The sequence below is a fragment of the Scatophagus argus genome, chromosome 2 (genome assembly GCF_020382885.2).
Source record: "Scatophagus argus isolate fScaArg1 chromosome 2, fScaArg1.pri, whole genome shotgun sequence".
In the NCBI taxonomy this organism is placed as follows: Eukaryota; Metazoa; Chordata; class Actinopteri; family Scatophagidae; genus Scatophagus; species Scatophagus argus.
This window is the reverse complement of record NC_058494.1, coordinates 4,635,017-4,645,471: the sequence shown is the minus strand read 5'-3', so window position 1 is coordinate 4,645,471 and position 10,455 is coordinate 4,635,017. Positions and strand designations below refer to the sequence as shown.

Here is a 10,455-nt window from a genome sequence, read left to right as displayed (position 1 = left end):
TGGAGATTAAGCTGATGTTTCTCTCACAGGTAAAGAAAATCCACTTCAAAGTCATGCTTAAGATCAAAATTTATTGAATGGAAAGTCCTGGAAAGACCTACAACTTTGTCTTTCCTCAAAAATGTTTCAGTCAATGTTCAAACACGTGCACAAGTAACTGCAAATACTACAAACAAATTGAGATTTCTTAATACAGCAAGAGTCCCAGTCTGTAGTGCATGGTCTAAAAACTCTTAATGGTCATCCAAATTATCATGCTAATTAGTAGTGGATGTCATGGACTGGGATGAAATAATAATACATCATTAATGACAAATATATTGATTACATTACCTGCAGTGATCCACTAGCATACAGTCCATACAGTGAAATTGTTCTGAGTAAAGCAGCTGTTCTCCTGATGAATCCTGAGGCAGAGGCACCAGTAGAGGTGAAAAGTCACTGCAGTTCAGAGTCTCGGAATCTGAGAAAAAAAAAATAATAATTTGGGTGGATAGATGAAACTGTTGTGTACAAAACAAAGTGACGTCGGATCCAATCCACGCAACACTAGCGTGTAACTACACACTAGTACACGTGCTGTGATGTCACCTGTGTAGGTACTACTTACTATCTGAATAATGTGCCCTTTAAATAACAGAAAAATACTGTGTCATTGACTTTAGACCAGGTTATTACAGGTCAATGGTGCAATTGCTTTCTGCCACCTCAAGCAATACGTCAAGAATGTGCATGAGCACACATCGTTTTAAACCCAGCACAGCCATGGACACACAGATGGGCACGAGCTTCTTACACAACATAGGAACATTTGTGCTGCACTGTTCACTGCTTCAGCAGATGACAGAACCATGCTGTCATCTGCAGTTGTAGTCAAAGCAGTTTAACTGTCCACTGAATTTGAAGTACTGTAGTGGTTTGAAGTCTTTGCTGATGTTTCAGAAGCAAACAAAATTTTAGTTTCAATTAAGTGTTCAGTTGAAGTGTGAGTGATTAAAGCTATCAAGCTGTTAATCAAAGAGGAAGGTGTGAGAAAGCACCTGAAATGTCAAAAATGAAAGCAAGTTCAAGTTCCACTTAAGATGTTGCTTGAAGTTAGTACACTGTAATGTATTAGTTTGTATGTGAGTAGTGACAGAGCATTTGAAGTGTCAGCGTAAAAATCACTTGAGGTGTCAATGGACAAATGAAAGCTGAAAGGTCAGCTGTTTTTGCAACATTGAAGTGTTCTTTAAAGAACCCGAGCTTAAGACAAAAATTAGGTGAATCAAAAACTTGAGAAAACTCACAAGTTTACTGTGTGAGAGAACTTCTTTAGATCAAACACCGCGTGATAATATGATATATATGGGCAGAAATTATTCAGCACAATATTAGATTAAAATACTTGTTGAAAAACAAAGATAACTGCCGCCCACTGTGATGAGCTCTTCTGAAATGTCTCATGGTAAAATACCTCTAGGTGGTGTAATATTAGTAGAGCAAATCATGTCTGATGTATCGCTTTCATCAGTTGACGTTGAGCAAGAGATTAAGTGTCTAATTTAAATGCAGGAGGTGTCAACAGTCACTTATTAGGTCTTGAACTGATAATGAAAACTGGTCTAAAGTGCTACAGTTTTAGTGTAGGCTGCACTTGAACTGGGCCACTGAAAGGCTGACATGACGAAGCATTTTCTCCTCTGACAGCCTCGTTGTCTTCAATGCTGGCACCGCATCTCACAGCAGCAACAACAAAGAAGTGAGTGGGTTATATTCCTCAGTCGGCCTAAAAAGAATCACTGCACACAAACACACAGGCAATGTCTTATTTCTCGCCTATAGTGCCCTCCGTGTGACCTTCACTGCCTTCGGACTTTTCACTTATCTGGCAAGTAGTTCTCCCTCTTTACTGTGTGACCATGGTAAAAAATACATTCACACATTCTGATGAAGATAACCAAAACCACGAATGCACTTGACATTAAGTATCACAATTTTATTACAAAAATTAAATTCTTCATCTCTCAGTTTTGCCATGCTTGGAGCATATAACAATACAGTAAAAAACCCAGACCCAGAGAAGATAGTAAAGCAGATTTCAACAATGCTTTCACAGCACCCTGTCATTCATGCTGTTACTATACAAATACTGTGACATTCCTAATACAGAGTAGTACAAACACCTGCCAAAACACGTCATGTCAGATAACAAACTGTAATTAACTTACATTTACCAGTGGAACAAGAAACTCAACCCAGCTCAGAAAAGAAAACAGAAACCAATGAACATTGAAATTGCAACTTATAACATACTGAATGTGCTGAATATCTGTAGGCACCCAGGCTTTGTAGCAATGTTGGCAAGTTAACGACATTCTTACAGAAACACTTGAAGCGAACAACGATTACAAATTGACTTGTACCACAGTCTGACTTTGCAGTGTCCTTCAACATACCCTCCTCTCCTGGCGATCTCTTCGTCAGTCACAGTGCAAGTTCCGGAGGGGCGGGGCAGATTGAAGGAAGAGGAGTGGGGGTGGGGCTGGGGTCGCACGGAGCTGTACCACGTCAGACATCACTTCACAGCGCCAAACACCAACGAGAATTGGATGGACAGTGTAATCTCCCACTCTAAAGAGGGAAGGGGGGTGGGGGTGGTTATGTAATTCCTCACTTGGATTGTGAATTGTCCAAACATAAGGCGCAGATTGCCAGCTGCCAGTCCAAGACGAAATAAGCCAAATGAAAAGCTTAAGTGTGCGTTCAACAAGACGTCTGAGGAAAAAAAGGAGAAACAGACACCAATACTTTCTCACCGAGGTTCCCAGGACGAATTAGATTTTTTTTTTTTCCCTCAAGATGAAAAGTGTTGTTTTGCACATAAATATCTAAGAATGATAGAAATCCCAAATTTAAGCTTACCAATAACTCAAATAGTCTCTAAGAAACGTCAAATGAAGACAAGAACGACAAAAGCTCAGAAATACAGAGAGGCCTTTCTTGAACAATCAAATGCAGTTCAGTTGGGTGAACGACAAGGTTCGAAGGTCCATTTGGTTGCTCCACCAAATATTTCGATGTTGCTCTCTGTCCAGGAGAAGACATTGCCAGCCGGTGCTTTGCTGTTGCAGGTCGCCAGGTTGTAGATCTCAGCAATAGAAAGTTTCCTATTCCAGATATTCAAGTTCGCTAGCTCACCGACGTAAGCTTGTGTGGCGTCAAAGCCTCCTCCCAGTGTGTCCTGTGGAATGATGCAGACAATTGTAAATCATCAGTTCTACAAGTGCACGTCAAAGCTTTAACTGAAGTGTCAACAGGTCTATTTTGTATGATCATTTGGCCAGGAAAGGATTTACAAACTGAAATAAAGGGAGATGCCACGTGTTTTCCTGTGAAAAATCCTTGAAATGATGTTCATTTGAGCACAGGATCACATATGATAAGATTTTATTATGAGTGACATGTGAGATAACTTAAACTCAATCCTGAACCTAGTTAGTTGTCTTTAGTTCAAAACTACAAAACTGTGACTTCACAGACTCCAGCCTGGAAATTGTTTACTTTGTGTAAGCATGCATGACACAATTTCTTTTAGTAATTTGGCCATATATTTCATGAGTATTCCCATGGTTAAAGTTAAAGACATGGTGGTCTCAAAAGGATTTTTTTATAAGTCATGGCGATTGATTTGAATCTGAATATCCACCTGCTCTTGTCCCAGGACCAGCACTCCCTCTGGTTTGATGGGGTGGTATGGTGCCAGATTTTCCCCGTTGCCCCGCATCACGCCATCCTGGAAGGCTTCCCACATACCATCACGAGTGGTCCATGTAATGCAGAGGTGATGCCACTTCCCATCATTGATGAGGAACGGCAGCTTTGCAACCTGCAGCGTAAGACATTGCATGAGGTACGTCTTTATCTCCGGTTAACAATCTCCCTTTCACACTTCAGTCGCAGAGTCTCTCCCCGCCTGAAAACTCATCACTTCCACACCTTCTCATCTTCCTGCTGAATCATTTCCCCATCACACATCTTTTCCTCTATAAAAACGCCTTTCGTTTCTCACCTATCTGCTATTTTTATTCCATTTCCTGTTCTTGCACAGAGAAGTTGTCGGGTTACATCGACCCACCCAAGCACAAAGTATTATAACTTTATCCTATTTCTGCACCAACTGAAGCTATTCGGCACATTAACATGATATGTGGGAAAAGCCACAATGAAACAAAAGGGAAGAAATGTATGAAATCAATGTTCATCCATGATAAGCAGTCTTCCATTACCTTGTCATTGATGAGAATCTCCATGGGGTTGTTCCCCCACTCGATCAGCACCAGCTCGTTGGACTGACCCGGGACAGCGTAGGAGAAGGGTGTTCCTACACCAGGCGAGGCATTGGACTTGATCCACAGACACACGCTGAAGGAGAACATCTCAGGAAGGCTCCTCTTGGCTTTAGCGTACATGTAGTTGGTTCTCAGAGGGAAGGTGAGCTGAAACTTATCTGTTGGCCTGGTGTCTTTACCTGTAAGTGAGATGTCAGTTAACACTGTCATATGGATGCTTCAGCTGTTTGAATATGTAGTATAGAATATTTTTCAGCATTTTATTTTGTGAATGAAGTGGAGGATAAAGCTTCGAGGACCCAAACATTTGATGAAGATTATGGGATTCATATTCTAAGAGCCTCTTTTAACGTAAAAACCCCCCCCCAAAGCTCATCTAAAGAGTTAACAGATTTTTTTCCACGATGTCTCTTTTTGAATATGAAATACTGTGTTTACAGTGTTTTTCTTTTCTGTTGCCTGTGTAGGAGGGTTCTCTCTTCTCCATCTCTGTTCCAAAAAAGGTACGCACGCGCATTTGTAGAAAAGCAGAACAAGCCTCCAAAACGCGCCAGTGCGCGGCGCACCCTGCAAAGTTTCCGAGCCTCTGACCTCTGCGAAATCACTCCCCTTTGCATGCGGGCTCATATGCAAGTTAAACAGTCAGGTTTTGGCTGCGAAAAACATAAACTCAGCGAAGTAAAGGTGCTAACAGGTCTTGAGATATGCAAAGCAATGCAGCCCACTCACCCACCCACACACACACACACACTATCTGCGCGCAACGTGATGGTTGCACATTCTGAACGGTCCCACATGGATGCTATGATGATGAAGATATCTGTTTTTCTAAAGACTGAAATGCCCTTGAGCTTAAAGACACAACTGAATTACACTTAATCTGTTTTTAGAACTCCCGCAGAGACACATTCAATGCAGTTAAAGTCACATGCGCGCACTGGGTTGGCCATGAAAACCTAAACGCACCTTTCTCCAGGTCTGTGATCCGATGGTGCAGAGAGGTGAGCGTGGACTCCACTCTGTTCCGCTGCTCGGTGTCGTTCCTTGAGACCGGTTTGGTCTCCTCTAACGTGTTGACCCGGGACAGAACTTGCTTCTCCATGTCGTCTATCTTGTTTTGCAGCAAGTCTTTCAGGCTGTTCGCCTGCACGGTGTTGTTCCCTCGACTGTATTGCTGCATCGGACAGAGGGAGACAGACACTGGGTTAAGGGACTTCAGGGAATAGTTTCTCTGGTGTTGCACTGGCTAAAACATGTTCCTGCTCTTGTCCTAACCGTGTTCCTTACTGTCTGTCTGCGTTTATGTTCTGCGACACATTAGGAAATGTAGCTACCCTGTATTTGCTTTACTTTACATCATGCTTCTCTGTGGGAGGAACAACTTGAACTGTGTGTGGTTCCGAGCAGGGAGTGCACAAAGCCAGAACAATATTGCAGCACTGCATTAGCGGCTTAACTCTCATTCTACACAACAACCCGGGAGGCTGTTTTGATTAACTTTTGACCCGGTCGCCTCTCTTCTCCTTCGCTTGCCTACCTCTAGATTCTCCAGTCTCTGTTTCAGCGTCTGCAAAGTCTGTCCAAGCTGGGCCAGCGTGTCCGTGGTGCCCCGGGATACATCCCCCATCGTGTTCTTCGACCCCGGCCGTCTTCCGCCGGGTCCCGCCGCCGGGAGGCTCTGGCTCTCGCAGCGGCTCAACTTGGACGTTAGTTCCCTGATTGTCTCCTTTTGGTTCATAATGGTCTCTTTTTGCTGCAGCACGGTCTCCCGCAGCTGCATGACCGTAGTCTTCAGGTCCTCCGCCGGCCCGCTGTTCTGCATCGTGGCCGTGCACAAGTCCATATCCTTGGGCACCGACGTGCAAATAAACTGCGTCTGTCCAAAGTCTTGCGCGGAACTCTCCACAACAACCAGACAAGAAAGTAGAAAAAGTTTCCACGAGAACCCGTCCATGCTTCCAGTCATGTACCGCGGCTGGAGTGTGTGTGTGTGTGTGTGTGTGAGTGTGTGGTGTCTCTGAGGTTTCAGCACCACGGAGCTGTCCACTGAAGCTGAGCGCTCTGCTCGCTGTGTGCACTTTATATAGAGGACATAACGCAGCGCAGATTCACTGCATCACTGAGGGGAGGCAGCAGGTTCAGCCGTACCTACAGAGCCCGGCCCCCTATTTAAGGTCGTCCTCACTGTTCGTAGAGCCTCCACACACCCCTCTCCTTCAGAGAGAGAGAGAGCACACACACCATCTTACGGCTTCATATTTCCGCACTGAGTTCTTTGGCTTAAGTGAAAGTAACGATATAAACGACATGTGTTCTCCATTCAAAACTTTGTAAAAAAGTACAGGAGTGTAAAGTGATGAAGGTAAATGTGCTTATGTCCTTTCCATAGTGTTTGATACGTACTGTAGGAGTAGTACTGACGCATTAATGCATGCACATTAATATTTAGTAACCATTCCTTTCTGAAATGCAAGATCAATTGTATAAAGCGAAAAATGGAAGTACTCGAAACTCCCCGAGATTGCGTTTACAGCATACGGTTTGAAATGACACCTTTTACTCTTTAATAGCCTAAAAATGACTTCATGATCATTATCCCTTTTCCCAACACCGCCATGTGCTGCTACAGTTCAGCGGGACCCCTTTAGAAACAAAACTCCTGTCCGAGTGAACGCAACGAGTTGCCTGCCACTCGGATTTCTTATGACAAACTGAGTTTAAACCCCTTACAAGCGTGTGGAAGACGCGGTTTGTGTCGATTCTGTTGGTCCACCTTAAATGAAAGCCGCTCCCCATCTTCCAGAGGAGCCTGTCCCTCTGTCGGAGTCCCCCACCTCTCCCTGCCTTTGTGTGTGTGTGTGTGTGTGTGTGTGTGTGTAGTACGCGCTCTCACGCCGTAAAATCTACATCCCCACACCGGAACATGTGGTGAACAGGGTTTGCAGCGTTTACTTGTTAGTGAGGTCAGCAGCTATTCACATTTCCTGTGCGGATGCTGCGTACTTATCTGTGCGCCCTGTTGTACAATGAAAAACCACATCTTTCCACTTTTCACCCAGAGGGTTGTGAAGTGACCCCTGCGTTGTCCTCTATACTTCTGAGTGAAGAGAAACAGAGATGAGAGCAGTCAATGAAAACGCAGAGCAAAGTCATTAACGCAGAACACACGGCCGGTTAGAGAAGCTTCGGGCTCCTCAGTCAGTGTTAAACCCCACCGCAACAAGACGGAGGCGCCAAAAGGAAAGCGAAATGTTTCCAAATAATTAAACAAACTGTTACGTAACCACCCCGTGGCTATCAAATGAAAAAATTAAGACAAGGAAGAGCTCCAACACTCCGGTATAGATCCTGTTGGGATGACAAATCACCAGAGAAGGCCGTGACGCAGGAATGACCCGCTGCTGCGCGGAAAGACCCTGACCTGAAGTGAACTAAAGAACAACTTCTGAAAGCTTTTTGGCTTTACATGGCAGAATAATACTAATCGTAATCACCGCTAAAGTTTTTTCCACTACATAGAGAGTGGATGAGCAAATAAAGTTATTTCTGTATTTCAGTCGTTTCATTTTGTTCTCAAGCTTTGCTCACTTCTTTGTTTGCTTCTACAAACTGTTAAAAACTAGCCAATATGCGGAGGAACCCCTTCATCACTCAGATAACATGAGATAAGAGGTCGTAAGCAGAAAGCTCAGCGCTTTATATGAATGAAATCTTTCCTTTTCATCCAAACTGAGCTTTTCTTTCAGGGCACAGGTGAGGAATCTCCTGATAAGGTGATATATAAACTGAGTAAGTCTTTATTACCTTGACCAAAAAGTTATTAGAGGTGGACAAAGCAAATATATACAGCCACATAGGTCTCACTCTCCTTTATTTTTTTCTTTGTTGTTGTTGTTGTTTATTTTTACAGAATTGCTACGTGTATGTCGGTATTAATATTTGAAATGAATTCATTAAAGAAGTACTCAATGCTCCTTGCAACCTGAGGCCTCATTAGGTTTTTAAAAATGTGGCGTGCAAAATGGCCAGTTTCCCATGTGAACAGCCTCTGTCACGCAGATGAACGCCCAGTGGATTACTGTCTCATCAGTGCACAGCTTGTGCCATATTGGAGTCTTTATGTAAAAGTCACACGTTTGCTGCCATCTTCAGAGTCACTGCCTGTTTCCCTCCGTGTCGCATCGGTGTGGCAGAGCGCTGCGTAAAAGTGTGCCATCAGGCAGAATCCTGGGAAGAAATGTGCAGACCACACATTTTAGCAGCACTTTAATTTTGTTCTGTTGCGTTTCAAGCGGGGTTTTACACTTTTGCATGACGTCGCAGCAGCCGCGGGCTCAGATGGGATGGAAATTGACCCAGTAGTCCGCTTTAATTTGTTTAATTATCGATCGTAATCAGCAAGGTGCCAAGCTAAAGGCGGGAAACAGCGGATATAACAAATGGTTAATGGCAGAGTCTAATTGCCGTGGCCCAAGACAGGCGTGTAACAAATCTTTATCTCAGCACATGCACATTACAGGCCAAGCAATGCTTGTCATTAGTGCTCATAGCCTGCAACTAGAAATGCTTCATTTATTATTCTCAGCAGACCGGCAGCAACACAACGCTCGATTACCAAATAGGAGCAAACTGCGCAGCTTTGAATGCTTTTGATGTGCACAGTTTAATGTCGATGATCTAGCTGAGCAAAGTGCTTCCCACCTCTCATACAGTCAGGTTCCAGTAACGGAAGAGCTGCTTGCCACATATATCTGCTCAATATTCTTCTCTTATCCCACGCATAAAAAGTGCTGCAGCACCATATGTTCGGCCATGTTTCCTCTCATTCTCACCATGTGCCTGCCACTTACTCTGCTGTAACACTGAGAAAAATTGTATTAGATGTCAATCAGCCTTTACCGAGCTTTCCAGAGTGTAACTAATTGAATTTGTTGCCAGGAACTTTTGGAGCTGGTGCTCTTGCTGGCATATTGTTAAGGTTGACTTTACTTATAGAAAGACAAAACAGGTTTGTGAAAAGTAAAGTATGGAGGTGGGGCACTGCAGCCAGATTCTGGTGTGCTCTGCTTTTGTGTTTGCCGTGTTTCTGCTCCAACATTCAGAATGCTCAGAGCAAAGGGTCAGATGTACATACGCATCGGCTGGCAGGCTGAGCTGGACTCCAGAGGCTACTGTGGAAAAGGGCTCAAATCCATAATGATCAGTCTCTCAGGCTCACTGAATAATGCAAAGCTTTATAATAGAACCCACTCTCTAATGGCAGAGACAGATAAGAACAATTTCACACACTGGCAGCAAACTGCTTGCTTATTTATACAGCATCTGCAATAGCAGAGAGGAATGATGTGGAGAGAAGTGTAGCACAAACAAAACAAGAAACAAGACGAGTTGTAGATGGGGTGGAGGATGTGTGTTGGTGTACTTTGGAGTATGTTAAATATGGTTTATCATATATTGTTTTTCTACATTAACCACTGAATAAAAACCATTGCCCTGCTTATAAGTCAGAATTCCCTTTTATGTTCTTTGTACAGTTCAAAGGAACTGCAGTCTTAATTGGTAAACCTATTAACTTGCTCTGTTTGCTCTGTCTCCTGTTCCACAAGGTAAGCTTTACTTTCCCTCTGCACACACTTCACTGATTCTCTTCTGACTGCTGAGATTTAAGACATGCTGCCAGGTACCCAGAGCCTCAGCGCAGCAGCTCCACTGTCTCTGCTGCACTGAAATCTCCATTTCAACCATACAACCACAGAGAAGGGAGTGGGGGAGGGGGGGTCCAATGGGATGCCTGCACTGTGGAGCAGTGTGCTGCTATGCATGTATTCCCACTGGGGACAGCAAGACTGGAGGAATGGAAAAGGAGCAGAGAAAGCTTAAAGAGTTTAACCATTCATACGTTTCACATAAAGAGTCTTCTGGTCTCACAGGCAGTGATTCCAAGTCATGTACAAGCACACACACACACACACAAACAAACATTTTAAACTGCTCAATCTAGGGCCATATTTTCAATGTATATTGGTGAGTCACAGGGCTGAATGATGTGGACTTGACCTTCCATTGCTGTAATCAATTGCTCATAACTTCACAGACTGGAACATTGTTTTATTGATGTCCAGTC

The 10,455-nt window shown here is 43.7% G+C and overlaps 1 protein-coding gene across 1 annotated transcript; it reads right to left on the bottom strand.

The window, feature by feature from the left end:
- Positions 1 to 1,958: 1,958 nt before the first annotated feature.
- Positions 1,959 to 6,823, bottom strand: LOC124066355 (neuronal pentraxin-1-like). The gene is made up of 5 exons (XM_046402698.1): positions 5,869 to 6,823; positions 5,298 to 5,505; positions 4,269 to 4,510; positions 3,689 to 3,868; positions 1,959 to 3,223 (listed from the first exon to the last, which is right to left on the bottom strand). Exons 1-5 carry the CDS (start codon positions 6,295 to 6,297, stop codon positions 3,002 to 3,004), a joined length of 1,281 nt encoding a protein of 426 aa, XP_046258654.1. The 5' UTR covers positions 6,298 to 6,823; the 3' UTR covers positions 1,959 to 3,001.
- Between the last annotated feature and the right edge of the window lie 3,632 nt (positions 6,824 to 10,455).

Coding starts and splice junctions, on each gene's coding strand:
- LOC124066355 (XM_046402698.1), bottom strand. CDS start 6,297: ATGACTGGAAGCATGGACGGGTTCTCGTGGAAACTTTTTCTACTTTCT. Junction 4,511..5,297: donor GATCACAGACCTGGAGAAAG/GTGCGTTTAGGT, acceptor TCTCACTTACAG/GTAAAGACACCAGGCCAACA. Junction 3,224..3,688: donor TGGTCCTGGGACAAGAGCAG/GTGGATATTCAG, acceptor ATCATTCCACAG/GACACACTGGGAGGAGGCTT.